This window comes from Sebastes umbrosus, chromosome 22, assembly GCF_015220745.1.
Source record: "Sebastes umbrosus isolate fSebUmb1 chromosome 22, fSebUmb1.pri, whole genome shotgun sequence".
Lineage (NCBI taxonomy): Eukaryota > Metazoa > Chordata > Actinopteri > Perciformes > Sebastidae > Sebastes > Sebastes umbrosus.
Genome location: NC_051290.1, coordinates 22,632,838 through 22,655,468, shown reverse-complemented (window position 1 = coordinate 22,655,468; position 22,631 = coordinate 22,632,838). Strand labels below are relative to the sequence as shown.

Genomic DNA, 22,631 nt, shown 5'->3' with positions numbered 1-22,631 from the left:
AAACAAAAGTAGACTAGAATATATTGGAGCATTTGTGGGATGTCAAACTGCAGGAAAAAGTTGAATAAATCTACAAATTTAGTCACACTTTCTTGCTTTAAATGTTTTCATTAAGCAGCGTGCGTTGATGTGCAGCACACACACTTGCACTTGCGCGTACATAAACAAGGTTTTTGGCATCATCCCACTAATCTGTGTCTATTAGTATTCGTCTACTGACCTCACATTGAATTCCAGACAGCAGAGAGTCTGTGTGATCCCCAACAGGGTGTGTGTGTGTGTGTGTGTGTGTGTGTGTGTGTGTGTGTGTGTGTGTGTGTGTGTGTGTGTCGGTGTGTGTGTGTGTGTGGGTTGTGTGGGGTAACATGCCAGTTTAGTCAGGACTGACACAATAGTGCTGCTGTGTTGACGCAAGACCTGTTTCTTAAAGTCTGTAGTGCTGCTAAGGGGCCTATTAGTGCAGTCTGTTTACGTGTGTGTGTGTGTGTGTGTGTGTGTGTGTGTGTGTGAATGAGTAAGCACCTTTGCATACTAATGCATGCGAGGCTCTGTTCTGATGTGTTTTTCTGAGAGCCTCCTAATGAGACCGGCCGCTGCTCCTGATTTAATTTGATGAGAACCCAACGTGGAGCTGAATAAGGTGAAGATAATGTTCCTCCATTAGAGAGAATCACGGAGCCGAGGCAGGAATTGATCACATTATTTATGTGAAATACTGACATGGGGAGTGGGAATGAATAATGAATATATTTTTTTTTCCGTGATGAGAAAGAAACTTTTAAATGAATACTTCATGAACTGGAAAACTTTTTCTCGTACCGTGCTTTTGTGGGAAAAACGTCGCTGTGCTTATTTTTCACAGAAATCACACAAAGCTCCCGAGGACCTTCTAAAGTGCTGATGGGAGAAATGAAGCATAGAAGAGAGAAGCAGGTCACAGTTTGTGCACTAGTGATTTATATTTAGTCCGATACAGAGTTGGTTAGAAAGAGCCGACCGTGAACTTATTGTACGTCACCAATGAAGCAGCAAAGCCTTCAGGGCAGCGAGAGGAGATGTAGGGAGCCGGGGAAACACACTGTGGGTAGTGAACCGGGAGAACATGGTACACAGAAGCTTCTGTGTCGGAGTAAGAACTAAAGAAATTGATGAATGCAGAAGCCTAGAAAACTATTTTATTTACTGTAAAGTAGGGATGTTAATAATTAACCGTTTAACCGTTAACCGACATTAAGCGTTTTAACCGATTAACGCTATCGGTTAAAACGGTTAAAAGAAATATTTATAATTAATAAAAAGCTGAGAAAACTCGTCACTTAAAGGAGAAAAGCTGGTCCAACTTAAGAGAGTCTGAGCCGGCGTTACAGATACTGGAAGTTGGCTCTCGTCTATAGCTCGCTTGAGCGGAGGAGTTGTAGCCTCGTAGCATTTATTCACCGATAAATAAACTGTCCACACACTATCTGCTACACCTATGTTCACAGCTAGAACACCACCAACAACCTCACACTCACCGTCGCCACACACACACACGGTCTGTCACGCGGTCACGTCGCGCTGACAGACCGTATGTGTGTGACTATGGGGAGCACGAAGCTACCAGCAGAGCTACAGATGCTAATGTAGCACAAATACACACACTGTTTGTTGGACACTCACTAAAGTTCCGCCGGGCAGACACACAGCTGACAACCTGCTAAACTAAACTAAATGTGCGGTGGAGACTTTTACTGGGAAAGTGGCTGCATGTCCGCGACACTACACGCAGCATCGTAGCTGCTAAGTTAACACTCCCGGACGGTGAACTGAGGACTCAGTTGTCTGTTGTGCTCATACACTGCAGCTGGTACACCGCTGCATGCAAGGCAAAAATCTTGTCAGTTAACGGTTAATAATCAGTTAACGAGGGTCGGTTATCGGTTAAGAACATTTTTCAAAATTAGCATCCCTACTGTAAAGTCTGAATGAAGTGTACTAAAACATATTTTAATATATAAATATTAGGGCTGTCAAAGTTAACACGATAACGCAAATTTGTTTTAAAGCCACTAATTTCTTTAACGCATTAACTTTTAGAGTGAAGATACCCATATCATATTAAACTAGTAAACCTGATGAATCCATCAGTACCAACCATGTCATACTAGCTTGTCGACAAGGAGGTTAAATAACGCTCCAAAGTTACGCTAAATCTTGGCGAGGAAAAACTGTTATGTCCATTTTCAAAGGGGTCCCTTGACCTCTGACCTCCAGATCAGTGAATGTAAATGGGTTCTATGGGTACCAACGAGTCTCCCCTTTACAGACATGCCCACTTTATGATAATCACATGCAGTTTGGGGCAAGTCATAGTCAAGTCAGCACACTGACACACTGACAGCTGTTGTTGCCTGTTGGGCTGCAGTTTGCGATGTTATGATTGGAGCATATTGTTTTATGTTAAATGCAGTACCTGTGAGGGTTTCTGGACAATATCTGTCATTGTTTGGTGTTGATAAGTGATTTCCAATAATAAATATATACATACATTTGCATAAAGCAGCATATTTGTCCACTCCCATGTTGATAAGAGTATTAAATACTTGACAAATCTTCCTTGCGATTAGCTATGGACTATCATGCGATTCATGACGATTAAATATTTTAATCGATTGACAGCCCTAATAAATAAGGATGCAGTATATGTTTTATTAACTTTTGTGTGTTTTGCATGTAAAATCTAGAATTATTAACTCAGTCCTTATGCTGGGATAAGACCACACAGTATCGGCCCCGTGAGGGCCTAAAATGACAGACATGTCTCCTAGAAGTTACCTTTTTATAAACTACTAATTTTCAACAGTAAGCAAGTTTTAACAGAAGTGTAATGAGGAAACATTTTTATTGAAAGTCTTTAGTCGCAAACATAGACTGTATAAAGTATGGATGTAGTCTTTAGGGCTGCACGATGTGAGGAAAATATGTGATAACGTCATAACGATATTACTTGCGATAATTAAACAGATATTAGAGTGCAGTTCTGCCTTCCAGCTGCTTTCAGTATCCTGCTAAAATACAACAAATTACTAGTTGGATAAAAAAATTTTAGGAAAATATTTCCAACATTCTTTTATCAAACTAATTTAACATTGAACTGAATACAAAAGGCACCAATAAAAAGTAGAGCGATAGTTACATTTTAAAGTGCTGTTTCTTACTGATGCTCTCTTTCAACTAACTGGAAAAAAAAACAATATATAGTGCAGCCCCAGTAGTCTACATGACGTCACCCATAGGTTTCTGAAGAGCCATTGTGAAGCTGACGCAGCAGAGCAGACAGCTAGTCTCATTGTCATGAACGGGGAAATTAGCTATAGAGACCAAAACTGTGTTTAGTACCAGGCTGTAAACAGGCTTTGTTTCTGCTGTAGAGTCTGGCATTTTAACATGGGGGGTCTGTGGGGGTTGACTTGCTTTTGGAGCCTCAAGTAGCCAGACTCAAGATACAAACTAGGGCTGTCGTCCACCAAAGAAATTATTAGTCGACTAATCAATTCTTTGATTTAATCGACAGATCTGTAAAACTGAGTTTCTCCACAAAGAATCACACAAAAGCACCTCTTTAAATCTGATGTGTAACAGAGATGTGCTCAGAGATTTCTTGGAAATAAGTCATTCAGCGTGAAAAAAAGCGTAAAAAAAGACTAAACCGACTAAAGAAATCTTAGTCGACTGAGACCAAAACGACTGATTAGTCGTCTAATTGACTAAGATGGGGCAGCCTTAATGCAAGCCCTGGTTTCTGGTGTCAAAGTCTTGCACGCTTCGTACGCCAACCACCCACCATTCAACCTAATCCAGGCAGTCATTACCACAAAACATATTCAGAAAAATGAATAATTAGTATGTAAAAGTAACCTCTAGGAAACAGGTTTGCCAGCCCGTTAATGGCGCGGCAGAATGAGCGTCGGATGCAAGAATTACTTGTTCGTATTATGTGTGGTGTTTCCTAGTGAAAGTGCTGGAAGGGCTCATGACATCCTGACAAAAAGACTGTCACGTAAGAATTATCTTTGCCTTCTGTCGGCTAGTTTGACGCTCAAATGTAAACACGATATCAGTCCCTGGCACCTCCTCAGTACCACGACGTAAGGCTCCAACATGCGTAGATAGATGTACGCCATAAAGGACAGGAAGCTATGATTGGTGTGTAGTCTGCTGTGTCTCTCGGCAAGAATCTAAACTCTATGATTAGTTTAAAGTGAGGACTAAAGCGTTAATTTTCTCCTAATGGATCCTAACATAGGCAGTACCACAAAATGCAAACATCCGACGTAAAATACAGTACTTTGAGGAAATACAGGAAAGTCTGGTTCTCTCCATTGTTTAAGCTTTAAATACCTGATTATATAATGTTACTCTTACAGTTGTACTGACCAGCTACTGTAGTTAACATTGCTACAAACACATCTACAAGAGTACAAATTCCTCACAATCAATGGCAGCAATTAAAATGTTCCAGTGATTCAGGATAAATACCTCATCACCTCCTGCTAGTGATTGAGAACGAGCGGTCGTATTAATCTCTGTCTCATTTGCACTGTTTTGCCAAGCGGTTAGTGCAGGATGAAAGGCTGAGGGTCACTGATGAAAAGCACACGGCGCCACGAATAGGAGCACCCATGGGAGAGACGATTATACACAATCACATTAACAGCAGCCTGACAGGGAGGACGAAATATAAACAGAGAGAAGGGAAGGCAGGGAAGCAGAAACGAGAGATTTGAAAACAATGAAAAAGTGAGTGAGATGTGGTGTGGGCGGAGAGAAGAGTGAAAGGTAAAAAACAAACATCTGTTAGCTATCAGAGAGCACATATCTTTTACTTCATCACTCACATCAGGCGAGGGGCACAAAAAGACACAAACCACATGTGAACATACTTCTTTCTGTTTGCATGTAAACACATTTTATTGCATTTTTAGCCTTTTAGATAAAGCATATTCCATAATTTGCTGTATTAAAAGCAGCAGAAAGATGCAGGAATATGAACGTTGTAGCAGGTGCTGCTTCGTACAGTATGTCCCTGATTGAAATTACTGATCCTGGCAAATTTATTTGTCCCGTTTTCCTGTTTTGATCTCCAGAGTTGGACTACTTCCTGGTTCTTACTATAATTTACCAAATGGTATTCACCCTGATGTGTGGCGTAGAGTCGTTCCGAAACTGATCCCAGTATCGGAAATGCGTCCGATCCCGCACAAAATTGGGGATTGGGTATCGGCGAGTACGCCAGTCTGTGCACCGGTCCAATACCATCATTTATTAACCAAGAAAAAAACAGAAATTAATTCTTCTTCAGCGCTGGCTACTACTGTTTTAGAGCAGTGAAGAAGAACTGATTGCAGGTAGTTTGTCATGTGACGATAGCAAACAACAACAGTGCGGTGCTGGTGGAGAGTTTAATGGTAGTCAGAGCGAGGACAATGCCAGCCATTTGGCAATATTTCACAGTGGATAATAAACTAATAAAAGAAAGCTCTATTGCATTCATTCTCTGTGTGTATTTGTTCATGATTTATATTAAAGGCTTTAACCTGAGCTAGGCCTTACAACAAAGATAGTAATCATGTCACATGTCACATCTATTCATGGTCGGTAGTATTGGATCGGTACTTGGTATCGGCCGATACCGCAAGTTCAGGTATTGGAATCGGTATCGGGAAGGTAAAAATGGTATCGGAACATCTCTAATGGTGTGGCGTTCCTCTGTCCAGGTCTCATCTCATTATTTTCCGTACTTAATTTACGCCATTGCCTTCAGTATTTGAACTCAAAAGTTGACTTATTTGTTGCGTAACTTCCGTAATTAAGTAACGCCACTTCTGTAGTTATTTTAACCTAAACCACCATCTTTTTCTAAACCTAAGTTGTTTCCTGTGAAGACAGAATTTTATTTCAGAAAGACTGTATGCACATGAGTGGAAATTGACACGTGTTGCTGGACATTCGTGGGAAAACGCATGCAAATTGAGGAATAACTATATAATAATATATAATAAGATATCATACGAACCGTTGTATGAGGATACATTGAAGGACTTGGTGAACATCTGGAAACTGTGAAAAAGAAATGAGTTTGTTGGTTCATCAGCTCAGAGAGTATAGATAGCCATGCCCTAAACAGAGTCCAAGCATTGCATTTGTGTAGTTTACAGTGTTGATGGCAGATTAACACTCCAACTTTGTACTAATTGTAGAAACAATAGGTCCTTGGTCTTCCTGTAGGTTTCTCTGTCATTTGGTTTGCATTGTCTCCCTTCCTGGTTCCTGGTATTGACCACAGCCACAATTGGACAGACGACCCAAAAAAAGGGAACGGGATCTATGCTCCAATTGTTGAATCTACTTTTTAGATCTCTGACAGTCATGGCTAGACTCTGTTTAACCCGTTCAACGTGGTCAAAACCTCAGACACTTAATTGATTAGTCATATATTGAGTTTGATCTTTACGACATGTTATGTTAGGTTTTTACTTGAAATCATAAACACCTAACCACATGCACAGTTCAACGTGGTTATAGTCTCCGTCATTTTATTGTATTAAATTACAGCGGTTCCCCGGTTTTGATTTCACATTGCTGAAATATTTTCACCACAAAAATGAAGAAAAACAAAAGAGCCAAACAACACTGAATGCAGAACATTATCCACACATGAGCGAAGCAAATCCAGCGTGACTCAGCATTCCTCAGCACAATACACAGCACAACATGGAATCCATTCATTCACGTTTAATCAATACACATAAAAGCATAGGTTGATGGCTCCCAGTTCTGTTTGTGTGTGAAATCAGGAGTTCGTGACCTTCAGTCCCTTGTTGTGATTGGTTGATTGGTTGGGCAGTTGAGAAGGCGAACAGGAATATTTTAAGAATGGATGATATATGATATGTAACAACTGGTAATAACAGGATATGGTAAATGCTAAGCTTAACACATGCACATAGCACATGTAGAGAAGTCATAAGCTAACATTAGCCACCATGAGCTACAAGCGAGTGTTATGAATTGAGCAACGTTTTATTTCTTAGAAATTGTCATTTGTAAGAAGCAGAATAAATGATTTCCTCTTTGTTACATGGTCTCGCTTTAATATACACAATGCTGTAGCCTTTTTTAATTTCTGGCTCATGTTTTTTCCTACACAGATATTTTTTTGTTTTTAGAAATAATGTTTCTTCGATAAACCCTACCTACGATTATGAGACACTGAACTCCTATAACAGCCTACGTGTTGAGTCTGATGTTATAGAAGAGCAGAACTCTTGCACACCTGTAGGCCGACGGGTGCGTAGGAGAAGACAAAGGTCGACAATAGAGAGCAAAAGTGTGTGAGTCTAATGTTTTACCGGTACACAATTTTTCAGACTGGTCTCCGACACCGTTCGTAGCTATACCTACGAAAAGTAATGCACTTTAAATTGTATATATCCCATGCAGTTGATACATATGTAATCCATGTAATCCTGAACCAGGAAGTATAAAGAGCGACAAATGCAGCGTAGGGAGGAGGTCGGGGTGGAAGAGTGGTTGTAAAAAACCACCGGACTTCTGTCCAGGAGACCGCTGTTAGTGTCCCGTGTGCCCGAAGTCAACGTAGATTTATTTGTCACATAACTTCCGTATTTAAATAACACCACTTCTGAAGTTATTTTAACCCACACCAAGATCTTTTCCCTAAACCTAACCATGCTGTTTCCTGTGAAAACGGAAGTTTATTTGGAAAAGACTGTATGCATGTAACAAGCAGAAATTGATACGTTTTGCTGGACATTCATTAGAGAACACGCAAAAAACGGGGAATAACTTCGTATCATACGAACCGGTGAATGAGGATACGTTGCATTTTTCCACACAGTTGGAAAGAAATTAAAAAGTGTGCATCATAGTTCAGTTATAAAATCCTGGCGCACTACGGATTGTCTCTCCTGCTGCTGAATTGAACAAAATACTGTTCAATGAAGGAAATCTAGGGCCCCCCAAAAAAGACAATTATACCTTATATGTAAAGGATTATGTGTTATGAGAATTGCTGTGGTGGTTTTGTTATGGATTATACGCTTTTAGTTTTTTGTTGGCGTGTCAGCTGCAATATTGATATTAGTTTGTGTTGTTTTGGCCAACATCCTGTTTGTTCTCGTCTTAAGCGTACACTAGCTGTTTGCTATGCCCTCTTGCATGGCCTTGATGTAAACTGAGAATATAGTGAGTTTTATTTTAGTGAGTCGACCCTGCATACAGTATAGTATATTTTATAAAAGATTAACCTGAACCCAGAGTGTATCTATGTTCCCAGGGTCCCAGCTCAATATTCTCTCACTATGACAAAGGCCGTTACACACCGGCGTCATTTTTTCGTGCGATTAATTGGCATGTCAATATATTTTTTTGAATTGTTTGTCATGAAAGCGGCATCATTTTTTTTCCGGAATGAGGTTGATTTTCAGAAATTTCGCACTGTGAATAAAGGCATCAACCAATCACGCTGTGCGGTACGGGTTGAGTTGCGCCTATATTTATTAGTTATTCCGTAGTCTGAACCAGGAGGGCAAACCAAAGGCAGCACAGATCAGATCCAGTCCTTCCGTTCTTACCTTTCACAATAAAAACCCTAGACATATAATATTTGAATGCGAATATTTTCAAATTTTTGTCTCGTTTATTCGTCATGCCCCCGGTGTGTAAAGGCCTTAAGGAGACTTTTCAAAGGGTTTTATGTTCTCAGCCATGTTCAATGTATGTTTCCCTGGATCAATATGTTTAAATCACTGTTGATCAATCAATGTTTAATCAGCTTATAGCCTGATGTTAAACTCCTTGAAAACTATACCTTCAAATTTGCAGGCAAGACAGTTTCCTTGACTTCAGACATTGAAATCTCCACACTGACTGAACAGATTTTTACCATTCAAACTGCATTTGAAACACCAATCTCCCTTCATTCTTTTGCATTTTGAACTGCGTCGACAGCCCTTACCATTCTATTACAATGTTAGTTTATATCAATAATAGGGCCCTGGGAACCTAGGGATGACCCCTCGTGCAATGTCACATACTGAATGTATTCAGGCAAATGTGCGCTGTGAGGAATGTTTTATTTCAGACATAAATACGCACATCTGTTACAGAGAAAGATAAATTATACGAGATAATGCATAGGTATACTTTCTCGAAACAGACTGACCGTGAGTCGAGACATTTATCCTAAATGTCACGTCTTGCCCTTGACATTTCAGACAACAAACCAGCTTTCCCATGGCATTGTTTCCCACTGAGCCATGTTTGCTTTGAGGCATCGTATGCGACCCGGCCTCACCAACCTCGGCGGGCAACTTTCCTCCAGTTTTCACCACAGTCCACTTGTCTGGTTACGTTTAGCATTAAGGCCAAAGCAATTTTCTCCAATCACGCTGTGCTATGTGGGCTGAGGTTGGTTCAATTACAGTCTGACACATGTGGAAGTATACACATCCAGAGGAAGGCAGTCATTGCATAGAACTATGAAAGGTTACCATGTTTAAGTTGGGCTGCTTTAAAGGTTAAGATAAGGCTTGAGGCCGGTTGTTTACAGAAGAGCGACTATATAAAGGCATGTACATACGTATGGTTTGTCATCTTAAGTTGATTTTTTAAGCTTTGACAAGGTGTTTCAATCTTTCCTTTAAAAGAAACTATAACTTTTGAAGAACAAATAACAACATTGTGAAATGAATGGAGCCCAGAGGATGAATCCTCATGACTTTGGAGATCTCCAGAGGTTTCCTCTATTGCCCCCACGAGGTCCAACAAAGCCAATTTGTGTATAATCCACGTAATTGTGCATCAGGAAGTATAAAGAGCGACAAACGGGAGGAGCTCGGGGTGGACGGTTGGGTAAAAAAAAAAACAAGACTTTTGCCTAGGAGACTGGTGTTCCTGTCCCGTGTGAAACCAGAAGTCAATATTCATTTATTTGCCACATAACTTCCGTACTCATGTAACGTCAATTCCATGGTTATTTTAACCCAAACCACAACCTTTTCCTAAACCTAACTAAGTAGTTTTGGTTTTTAAACCCTAACCAAGTTGTTTCCTCTGAAGACGGAAGTTTATTTTGAAAAGACTGGGGGCGGAAATTGACACGTGCGTCACGTATTGCTGGACAATCATAGGAAACCACACAGAAAATGAGGAATAACTTTTTAGTAAGATATCATAAAAAAACGTTATATGAGGATTTGTTGAACGGATGGAACTGTTGGATTGCCATGAAGTTTGCTGCACACGTCCAAACCCCCTTCAGGATACATTATAATCACGTTGGTGTCCCTGATTCTTCATGTAACGCCCCCATCAGGTCAAATCTCCCATTTATCCTATATAAATGAAACACTGTTGCATGATGTGTATATGGACGTAATGAACACATTCAAAAGAATTGTGCAGAGGTGATGAAGGATATTAAAAATTGTCTCCAGGGTAGCACAAATCTGTGTTTTCTGCTTTAGAACATGTAAGTAAAAAATGACATCTCGCCCATATTGTCGTCTATTGCCTCAGCATTCCTCCTGTCAGCATCGAGGCCATATAGGGGAACGCCTGCAGCTTAGTTAAGAAGTCCTACATGTTGTTCTTGTAGTCTGCGAAGGTTCAATCAGGGCTCCATGCCAAAGGCAGGAACCAGAGAGCTTAAGAATGAAGCCTGGAGTGGTTTAATAGACAATTTATTAGGAAACAGGTTATAAACATTAGTTAAAAACGTTGGAAATATTAGGTGTTTTCTAAAGCTGGCATTCTTACTGCACTTTTTAATGTCTCAGTCCGGTTTCACAGTAGAGGTGACTTTCCTTACGTAAAGGGAAACTACAACAATTTTACACACCGAGATCACTTCTCTAGTCATGAGGAGTTCCAGCTGGTCATGTGAAAACAGTTGTGTAATGACTTCTGTGGATCTAGTCTGAGAAGACGACGTCACTGAGGTCATCTTGCTGTTGGTTTATTATAGACGGCACATTATTAACAGGACTACGGTTATAAACTGAGGATCTGAGATTTTAAAGATGTATCAGCCGAGGAAATGGCCTTCTCATGCTGCATTCTTGAAAACAAGATTTTAGTCTCAGTGAGGCTTCTACCTGGTTAAAGGAAGGAAGGAAGGGAAGGAAAGGGCGAAAAACTGAAGGGAGGAAGGAAGGAAGGGAAAAGAGAAGGGAATAAAAGCATGAGGGAAGGGGAAGGAACCAAGGAAGGTAAGAAAAGAGGAAGGAGGGAAGGTAAAAGGAAAGAAGGAAGGGACAAGAGAAGGAAGGAAGGAAGGAAAAGAATATAGGGACAGAAAAGAGAAGGAAAGGAAGGATGGAAGGGGGGGTAGAAAGGAAAAGAGGAAGGAAGGAATTTAAAGAAAAGGAGAGAAGGAAGGAAGGCACAGAAGATAGGGATGGAAAAGAAGGGAAGGAAGTATGGAAGGGGAGGAAGAAAGGAAAAAGTAATAAAGGAAGGGATGTAAAGAAAAGAGAAGGGAGGAAGGAAGAAAGGAAGGGAAACGAGAGGAGGGAAGGGATAAAAAGGGAAAGAAGGAAGGAAGGGAAGAAGGAAGGAAGTAAGTGAAAAGAGAAGGAATGAATAAAGGAAGGGAAAGAAAGAAGGAAGGAAGGAAGGAAGGAGGGAACGGGGAGGAAGAAACTAAAAGAGAGATGAGGGAAGGGGTGAAAAGAAAAGAGAAGGAAGGAATAAAGTAAGTAAAAGAATAGAGAAGGAAAGAAGGAAGGAAGGGATGTAAAGAAAAGAAAAGAGGAAGGAAGGAAGCATAAGGGGAAAAAAGAGAAGGAAAGAGGGAAGGAAGAAAGGAAGTGAAAAGAGAAGGAAGGAAGAGAGTCCAGTCCCTCTGGGTTTCACTGTGTTGTGTAGATTTAGTGGCTGATTGATTCACATACTTCAGTGCTAAATTCCTCAGACTTAATGCTCCCGGTCTCTAGACGGGTTTCAACACACACATGAATTAAAAACACATTTGTGTGTGACGGGCTGAACCGGTGGTGAAACACAGACCTCAGATCTGCTTCTTGTTAACTTGTGACTGCCGCATCCCTCCATCAAACACTCCCTCACTCTTTCACTCCGGCTCATATTCGCTTCACTTTGTTTTTCCCTGTGTCCTCCGTCTCTTTTTCAGCCTCTCGTTCTGCTCCACTCCATCCTGTTGTTCATTATCCTCTCCGTCTCTCTTACCGCTGCGTTTACAGAGCGCTCCTTCAGCGGTGGACGAGCTATTCAGATCCTTTACTTTAAAGGGGACATATCAGGCTCATTTCCAGGTTCATACTTGTGTTTTGGGTTTCTACTAGAATATGTTTTCATGCTTTAAAGGGACTGTTTGTAACTATTTACACATATAAATCTTTTTTTTTTATTGTGAACAGGTTGTAACCTAACCTAAAAAATGAGACCTTCCGCGACTTTCTGTGTTTCCTCTATCAGCCTGTAGACTGCCTTTTAAAGTGATGAACCCGGGCCGTTTATACAGGTTAAATATATAGTGATATTGTGGTTTTAGCTGGCTAATGTTGCTAACGTTAATCAACCTGGTGCCTGTCAATCACATCGCGTGTGTCGCCGTGTCGTTAACAAGACATTTCTGATTCTTACATAGAGTCCCTTTAATGTTCAAATCACACATTACTTTTCTCATAGTGTCTGTCTGAATATCCCTGTATTCAATATCTGTCTGAAACGCCTGTCTCTTTAAGAAAAGCCCAGTCTGCTCTGATTGGCTTGAGAGAAAAATATGGTGCACCTTTGCAAAAGTAGATCTCAAGCCGTGGGCAAGTGTGAGTGTGGTGTTGTCGGTGGCGTTACAGCCGTGAACGTAGCAGTGCAGTGTAAGTACAGTTTATTTGTCGGTTAACGGTTAATTATTAACATCCCTAGTGCACAAGTACTGAAAGAGAGAGTTCTTTTATGATATGACCCCTCCAGCTAATAGCATGTTTCCACTTAGCAGTCCAGTTCAGTCCAGTTCAGTCTTCTTACTTTCATATTTCCATTAGCAAAAGTTGTGGATGGTACCAATAGAACCACTCCATCTTTAGTACCACCTCTGCTAAGGTTCTAAATAAGCTGATCCGATACGAGAAGGTGGAGTTAAAACACTGCAGACCACTGATTGGTCAGAGCGACTCGTTTCTAGTGCGCTACGGGACATCCTGCTCAAACCCGCCATTTTTAAATAGCCAAGCTATTACCGTCAACAACGTTGTTGACGGTAGCTTGGCTATTTAGTTTTTAATTCACTCGACCCAGATTTGAAAAAATGTCAGCCTGCAAAACTACACCGTACACTAGGTACGCTACGTACGCTACGTACGCCGTACAACTACCGGTGTCCTCTGGTGTCCTCCGGTGTCCCCTGGTGCTCCAAACAGCATCTGAAAGATTTCACAGACCGGAGGAAAACAAGCAGTAAGAGCTGATCTGAGGTCTGCTGTCCAGCTGCTGTCTATGAGAGCCGGCTGTCAATCACTCCCAAACTCTGATCAAACGGTCAAACTAGGCAGCTCTGATCAAATATGAATCAATATTCTGTTAAAAAATACGTTAATGCCTATTTCTCTCCTCACATGTTCTCAGAATCATCTTGTAGTGCACGGTTTAGCTGTAAAATGAGAAAGTTTGTGATGCCGCTGCCATTGTGAAATCTGGTGAAGGAACGCCAAGTTCCGGTCACATGACTGGAGCACAGCCAATAGGAACGCTCTCTCAATGAAATGACCTGTGATTGGTGAAAGTCTCCCGTCACGGACTAGATGTTCTAAAGCCTGAAAACAGAGCCATGAGGAGGAGCAGAAGTCTAGTTATCTCTCAGAACACTTGAATTACAATATGCTGAAAGGTTATTATGGGATTTTTGCCCAATGATGCCAAAAATATACTGACTACTGCTGCCTTAAGTGCAGCGCTAGTGGAAGACAGTGTGGGTTTATTTGAAGACATATTGTGTGGCTGTTTTAACAGAACAAAAAGACTAACATAAAAATGTCGAGATTTAAACAGAACTATCTCCGCGGGGGAGCTGGATCACGTCGATGATCCGGCTCAGCTCCACCACATGTAGCCTCCCAAACATTATTATCTCTACTGCTCACATAAATGCATCCACTCAAATGTTTATTGCAACAACAAAGTATTTCTTAAATAGAAGTCACGGAAGAAAACATCTGCTTCAGACAGCAGATAAACACAGTCAACACAGCTTCCAACTGTCCACTTGGGACTATTCGACTAACAATAGCTCTTCTCTATTTATTTGTCAGTGTGTTGCGAGGCAGCGTTTTAGTTGACCCCAGAGCCCGGCAGTAAACAATGGATCATGGGAGTGTATGAGGTTCACTTCCAAGCTTTATTCTGGAGCTTTCCACCGTACCCCACTGCCTTCTTCAGCCAATGTCTTTAGATGCCATAAAAGCCATAAAAGTTCAAGAACCCTGAGTTTTGAATATTTTACCACATATGTTCCCAATGTCAATAATGAATCTACACTGGAGGACAGATTTATTAAAATTTAGATTTTTTTTTTTTATTGCCAAGTTTGAAAAAAAAAACAGGCCTTTTTTTGAGTAAGTAAAAAAATGAATTAATAAACAAAGAACTAAAACTGATGTTTAGAAACCGATCAAGAGCAGTATTAATATAAAGGTATAATAATAAAATAATATTTTCAGTAACCACATAATCATCATACAGTAGGCTCTATAGGGCTGGGCGATATTGCCAAAGTCTTCTATCATGATCTAGGTCAATTCATATAGCGATAACCATATATATCACAGAATAGCATGTTGTTTGGTAATTCAATAAATAAATAATCTATATGAAATAACCACATGTTAAAATCTATTTTTTGTATACTCCTGTGTGAATTAAATACTTGGCAAGTGAAAAGTAGTATGAGTAGTAAAAGAGTATTTTTCTCATTTCATCAGATTTTCTGAGAATTTGAGTTAGTATGTACTTGTTATTATCAATTTAGACAGCTTAATTGTGTTTCATGATATCTCGATATATGATTTCATCTTGATACGATCTTATTGCGATTTTAAACATTTTACGATTGGCTTAGTATTGCGATAATATATATTGAGATATATTGTGATTTATTACCTTTTTTTCAACTGCAAATTATGCTTGTGTGTCAACATCCATTTTATTTAATAAGATACAGTTTTCACTCTGTTCATCTCAGAGTTTACTTTCACATATCTGAAGGTCAGAGGTCAAGGGACCCCTTTGAAAATGGCCATGCCAGTTTTTGCTCCTCAAAATTTAGTGTAAATTTGGAGCGTTGTTTAGCGTTCTTCCCGACAAGCTAACTATCTAGTTTCATATGATACCAGTATCTTCAGTTTAAAAAAATGAATACAAAATTTAAAAAAAAGGTAAACGTAAAAATAAATAAATAAATAAACATAAATGCAAAAATAAATGAATAAAGAAATGCAAAAATAAATTAATATTTTAATATTTTAAATTTAAAAAAAAAAAATTAAATAAAGAAATAAAAGGGAAAATTAAACAGAAGAGTAAATAAATAGGGGAATTAATACAAAGATAAATAAATAAAGAAGCCAATTCAAATAATTTATGTCACATTTTATCAATTAATTAATGGCTACATTGATTTTTAATATCATTTTTGCTACATTAATTTATTCATTTATATATTCTTTTTTTTTATTTTGGCAGGTTCCGTCCTCCATAGAGTAGGACTATTACTATGCAAATTAATGTGTTAAATCAATGGAGTTTTTCCCTTTATGAAAGGGAAGGTTGTGGCTGTAGAGAAAGAGACTGAAATTATTATTCATCACTCAGAAATCTGAAGGATAACAGACCCAAGATGGGTAAATAAAGAAACAAGAATGAAAAACTGATGAGAGGAATAATAAATGTAAATAGAGAAATGAACTCTGAGCTTCTGGTCAACCTACAGCAGCGTAGCTCACAGCCTGACGAGGGAGAACTTAACGGTCGGTAGATAATGTTCACTGATTACAGCCAGGAGAGATTTCCATTTCGTCTGTGAGGCTTTGGTTAAATTATTTTGATCATCGTTTCTCTCTCTGCAGGGGGACCACACGTGGGCGACCATGTTGGGGCAGAGTGTGCGGTTGCAGCCGGTGCCCATCCAGAGTCTGTCGGAGCTGGAGCGAGCCAGGTTACAGGAAGTCGCCTTGTACCACCTGGAGGAGAGGGACCTGGACCTCAAGATCAGCATCCCGAGAGGTACGAACATCTTTTCTCTTCTTGAATCACGCACCGTTTTTTCAAAGCATATCAAGTTTTATCCCTGATTTCCTGCCTTTCATTCATTTGGATGCACTCAAATCCAAGATTTAAAGGTCTGTTTTCTTGCCTTTCCCCTGCACGGCATCTGGATTCTCACACATACCACACAAAAATCCATCTGGTCAGGCTTCAAGTAATGTGTTTGTAGGCAAAATGTTGAAATATTTCTCTAAGGGTCGACTGCCGAACGGCAACCTTTTTCAATGCATCTGGTCATTGTTAGTCTTCTTAACAACATACCTGTAGTCGACTTTCTTGAAATTTTGGATGTCAGAGCACCCAGGCATGTTTCAGCTAGGGATGCTCATTTTGAAAAATGTTCTTAACCGAAATCCGACCCTCGTTAACCGATTATTAACCGTTAACCGACGAGATTTGTGCCTCGTACCAGCTGCAGGAGCACAACAGATATTGGTTGACGGGAGTTCAGCGTCCGGGAGCGTTGACTTAGCAGCTACGATGCTGCGTGTAGTGTTGCGGACATGCAGCCACTTTCCCAGTAAAAGTCTCCACCACACATTTAGTTTAGTTTAGCAGGTTGTCAGCTGTGTGTCTGCCCGGCGTAACTTTAGCGAGTGTCCAACAAACAGTGTGTGTGTTTGTGCTACGTTAGCAGCTCTAGAATTGCCGGAGGCTTCGTGCTCGCCGTCGCCACACGTAATCTGAGTAACTTTAGTGAGTGTCCAACAGACTGTGTGTGTGTGTTGGTAGTGAGTGTGAGGTTGTTGGTGGCGTTCTAGCTGTGAACGTAGGTGTAGCAGTGTGTGGACAGTTTATTTGTCGGTGAATAAATGCTACAAAACTACAACTCCTCCACTCCAACCAAGCGAGCCAGAGACCGGAGCCAACTTCCTGTATACTGCAACTCCGGCTACGCCTCTTAAGGTGGGCTGTTAAGGTGGACCAGTTTTTCTCCTCAAAGTGACGAACCGCTCCTCTGAGCCGCTCAGCTTTTGAGTTAATTATTAACATTTCTTTTAACCGTTTTAACCGATAGCGATAATCGGTTAAAATGCTTAATGTCAGTTAACGGTTAAACGGTTAATTATTGACATCCCTAGTTTTAAGATTGTCATAGCGTCTTGAAATTAATGAAATCAATCTTAAAACTTTGCAACAATTCAAATTATAAACAACGACCCTAATTATTATGGCTTCCTTCTAATTTCTATTCTAAGCCATATTTCTTTCGCCAAGAAAACGTGTCAACAAGGCATCTACTAAATAAAGTTGCGCTCATTCATGGGTTTACTCACGGTTAGATGTCCTTTCTGTCATTGGATGCATATGATTGATTTGCAGCCTTTGTGTGTGTGTGCGTGTGTGTTTAACTACATAAACCAACCCAAACAACCCAAAACAGGATATGCCGCGGCAACCCAAAGTAAAGAAAAAAAAAAGATTAACTTAAACTTTGTCTTATTGAAATGAACAAACTATATTAAAGCCCGTTAAAAAACTATTTCGGCTCTTGGCGTCCTTAAACAGCTGCGCTCTCCACAGCTGATACTAAATCAGGATGACGGCAACAGGATGACGGCATCAACTGGTGCCAAATTTATAAACAATTCAATGCTGTGGTTGGCCACATGGGGCAAAAATACCAATTACATATCAACATAATGTTTCTCTTATAATAAGGAATTCAACTACTCCTTTCTTAATATTTGGCTCCTACATACCGGCCCCTATTGTTCTAAGTGCAAAACGTAACAATTCAACTAAACAAAAAAATGGAGCCAAACTAAAAATAAATAAATATGTTTCTTATCGTACTACCTCATAACTGTGTTATGTGTTTGAGTGCACTTGAAATCTCGATTTAATCTGAAGCTTCTACTAAAAGGCATATCTTGCTGATTGGCCGCTGTAGAGTGCTGGTCTTTGTCTTCAGCAGTACACTCCTGACATGTCCTCTTGAGTCAGCCTTTGCTTCTATGATTCTACCCAAGATCCATGAGCCTCTAGGGGCATTACTGTCTGCCACCACTACAATATCTCCTGTTCTGAAGTTTCTCTTGGTGCGATTCCACTTCTGCCTTGCTTGCATCAGAGGAAGGTATTCTTTTATCCATCGAGTCCAAAAGAGGTTTGAAATGTACTGGATTTGTCTCCATCTGCGCTTGGCATATAGATCTTCCCTTTGGAACAATCCAGGTGGGAGAATGGGTTGCACCTTGAGCTGCAACAGATGATTGGGTGTAAAGGGTTCCAAGTCATTTGGGTCACTGCAGGTTGTTGTTAAAGGGCGACTGTTAAGTATGGCCTCAACTTCACACATGACTGTTTCCAAGCTTTCGTCATCAAGAGTCTGCTGTTTTGTGACTGACAGAAGGATCCTCTTGACTGAACGAATCAATCTTTCCCACACCCCACCATGGTGTGAACCCGCAGGTGGGTTGAATGTCCATTTTACTCCTCTTTGCAAGAGAGCATCTTTGATCTTATTTAGGTTCCAAGCTTGGAGTGCTTCTCTCAACTCTCTCTCGGTAGCAACAAGATTTGTGCCGTTGTCTGATCTGATTTCCTTAACCTGCCCTCTCCTGCAAATGAAGCGTCTGAATGCATTTATACATGAACTGGTGTCAAGGGAGTGGGCCACTTCTAAGTGAACAGCTCTACAGGACAGACATGTGAAGATTACTCCATATCTTTTTACTAGGCTTCGGCCTCTCTTGACTTCTATTGGCCCGAAGTAGTCTACACCAACAAGTGTGAAGGGAGGTAACTCAGGTGTCAGGCGGTCTCTGGGTAAATCTGCCATTTTTTGCTCACCTAGAGCTGAATGAAGGTGTCTGCATGTTACGCACTCTGATATAACCTTTCTAGCGAGGGTGTTCGCACAAGGGATCCAATATTTCCGTCTTAACTGAGCTAACATGATGTTTCTTCCACTGTGGCCTACTTGGTCATGGATGTGTTTGAGCAATAGCTTGGAAACATGATGATCCTTCGGCAGGATTATTGGATGCTTTGTTTCCTCTGGCATAGCCGACCTGCTTAGTCTTCCGCCCAGTGTGAGCAGGCTATTCTCCAATCTGGGGTCTAAGTTAAAGATGGGGCTATCCTTTCTTACTGTGAGGCCCTTCTTTAATCTTGCAATCTCATTCTGAAAGCCTTGTTGCTGACAGAAGCATGCAATGGCTTTTTCAGCACCGCTTATGTCATCCACTGAGAGACTGACATTTGTTATGGAGCTTTTAAACTTGTCCATCTTTTCCTTAATTAGTCCATTCCATTTTGCTTGGCTTGCTTCCTGTGACTGGACTGTTTCAACAACTTCTTTTCTTTTCACATGCAGGTCTCGAAGCAGTTTCTTGAGTTTTAGAAGCCAGGCGACTGACTTTGTAAGTCGGTGCCAAGATGAGAAGTAATGAATCAGAGAACTAGTGCTGTTGTGTTGTTCTTTCATTATTGTATTGACAATTACTCGTTCCTTCTTTATCTCAGGGTCATTTGGACAAATCGAAGTTAGTTCAGTTGTCAAGATGGGCCACTCCTGCTCTGCTCTTTGGAGAAAGATCGGTCCATTCTTCCAAAGATCTGATCTTATGAGGGCTTCAGCAGTTAGACCTCTAGAGGCAAAGTCTGCCGGGTTGTCTTTAGTGTTGATGTATCTCCACTGCTTGACATCTGACACTTCTCTGATGGCACTAATTCGATTGGCCACAAATGTCTGGAATCTTTTGGTCTCATTTTTAATATACTTCAAGACTGCAGTGCTGTCAGTCCAAAACACTGATCTTTCTAGCTGCAGATGTAGCTCTGAGGTTAACATCCTCTCCATACGTACTGCTAACATGGCTGCAGTCAACTCCATCCGTGGTATGGTAATCTGCTTGAGGGGCGCTACTCTGGCTTTTCCCATCACAAATGCTACATGCACTTGATCTTGTGTGTTGGTGAGCCGCAGGTAGGACACTGTTCCATAGCCAAGCTCACTCGCGTCACAAAAATGGTGCAATTGTGCCCATTTTATCTTGTCGAAGCTTGGTGGTTTAATGCATCTGCTAATGCTGAAGTTCTCAACCGTATGAAGATCTGCAGGCCACCTTTGCCATGGTTGAATGAAACCATCTGGGACCTTTTCATCCCATCCATATTTTAGCTTGCAGAGCTCTTGCAAGATTAGCTTTGCAGTGAAGATGAATGGTGCTATAAATCCAAGAGGGTCGTAAACAGAGCTTACGACCGACAAAATGCCTCTTCTAGTACAGGCTTGCTGCTTAAGTGCAACCTTGAATGTGAACTTGTCATCTTCCACTGACCACTGGATTCCAAGAGCTCGTTCGATGGGAAGGTCTTCTGAGTCCAAGTCCAAGCTCTTTATTTCTTTTGCTCTGTCTTCTTTGGGTATAGAAGCCAAAACATCTCTGCTGTTACTCACCCATTTTGTGAGATGGAACCCACCTTGTGCACAGAGTCTGCAGAGTTCTTTACAGAGTGCTATTGCTTGTCTTTCTGTGGACACAGACTTAAGACAATCATCAACGTAGAAGTTGTCCATTACAGTGCCGATGGCCTCAGCAGAGAATTTATCCTTGTTGTCCTCTGCAACTTTTTTGAGTGCGTAGCTAGCACAGCTTGAAGATGACGTAGCTCCAAACAAATGGACTGTCATCCTGTACTCCTCAAGGCTTTGGTGGAAATCACCTCCTGGCCACCATAGAAAGCGCAGGAAGTCTTTGTCTGTTGGTGTGACTCTAACTTGATGGAACATACCTTCTATGTCAGCCATCATAGCAACAGGCTCCTTCCTGAAACGTAACAAGACACCTATGAGGGTGCTGGTTAAGTTTGGACCTTGAATGAGCTCATTATTCAGTGAGAATCCATTGAAAGAGGCGGAGCAGTCAAACACAACACGGATTTTTTCCTTCTTGGGATGGTATACGCCATGGTGTGGTATATACCACACCTTTCCATCGTTTCTTTTAAGCTCCGACCTTGGTACAGCTTCAGCATGACCTTTTTCTATGACCCCTTGCAGGAAGGCGGTGTATTCTTCTTTTAACTTTGTATCCTTTTGTAACTTTCGTTTCAGGCATGATGCACGCTGCTGGACCACTTGACGATTATCAGGCACTTTAACTTCGTCCTTTTTAAAGGGCAATGGTAGCTGATAGTGTCCATCCTTGTTTTCAGCCCTTTCCATTATCCCCATGAATCTTTTGTCCTCCACCGACATCTCATTCTTTTCTTCATAGGCTTTTTCAGGGAAGTCATGGTTATACTGCTGTAATAGCAAATCACTCAGGTTAGATACTGAAATGCGATTAGCATAGACGACTGGATTCTCTTCATTAGCAGGGTTATCCAAAAGGCCATTTACCACCCATCCTAAGGCGGTTCTGACGGCATAGGGCCCATCGCCTTGGCTGTTGATAACTTGCTGTGGTTCTAGAAGCTTTGGTGCATTCATTCCTATGAGTAGCCCAATGTCTGCATCAATGTGTGGTATATGGACCTCTTTTAGGTAGGGCCATTTTTTGATCATGGCATCAGTGATTACATGCTCTTTCGTGACTGGAATTTCATCCTGAGTGTATGTCTCAGGGAGCTGTAAAAATTCCTTTCCATCAAGACCGCTCACTTCAAGGCCTTTGAGCACACTGCTTCCCACTATTTTCTGTTGACCCATAGTGCGCAACAGGATTCTTGTTTTCTTTCCTTGGACTTGTAACTGCTGTCTAAGGGCTTCAGTGCAGAAGGTTGCAGAGCTTCCTTGATCCAAGAATGCATGTGTCTGTATTATCAGATTTGAATTTAATGCCTTTACTTGAACAGGTATCACAGAAAGTGGGACTAATTGAGTGTTACCGGCCCCCGTGCAAGCACTGGAGTCCAAAGAGACTAGTGCACTTACAGATGCTTTCTCTGTCTTTACTGGATTTTCAAATGTCCGTCTTCGCATATGTAGGACTGTTGGATGCCTGAGAGTACACTCTTTGCAGATCAATCTTTTCTGACAGTTTCTACTAAGATGCCCTCTGGTGAGACAGCCAAAACATATGCCTTTTCCTTTAAGGAAGGAGATCTTGTCAGCATGACTTATTTTTCCAAAATTCATGCATGTTTCTAATCCATGATTTGCATTGCAGTATGGACAAGGTTGTAGAACTGGTGTTAAGCTGGGAGGACTCGCAGGAGTGTTTGACTTGGGAGCGAGAACTGAGTTGTTTGAAGTTGCTATGGTGACGAAGCTACTTCTTTTATAAGCTGGAGCAATTCTCAGCTTAGAGTCCTTGGTTACTTTACTGTCCCTT

At 40.9% G+C, this 22,631-nt stretch overlaps 1 protein-coding gene across 3 annotated transcripts in view; it reads left to right on the top strand.

The window, feature by feature from the left end:
• arhgap36 (Rho GTPase activating protein 36) overlaps positions 1-22,631 on the top strand; it is a 110,486-nt gene that overhangs the window by 38,658 nt on the left and 49,197 nt on the right. For all 3 annotated transcript variants that reach the window (XM_037759747.1, XM_037759748.1, XM_037759749.1), the window contains exon 2: positions 16,146-16,302. In XM_037759747.1, coding sequence (XP_037615675.1) covers positions 16,146-16,302 — 157 coding nt within the window. The remainder of the gene's footprint in view (positions 1-16,145; positions 16,303-22,631) is intronic.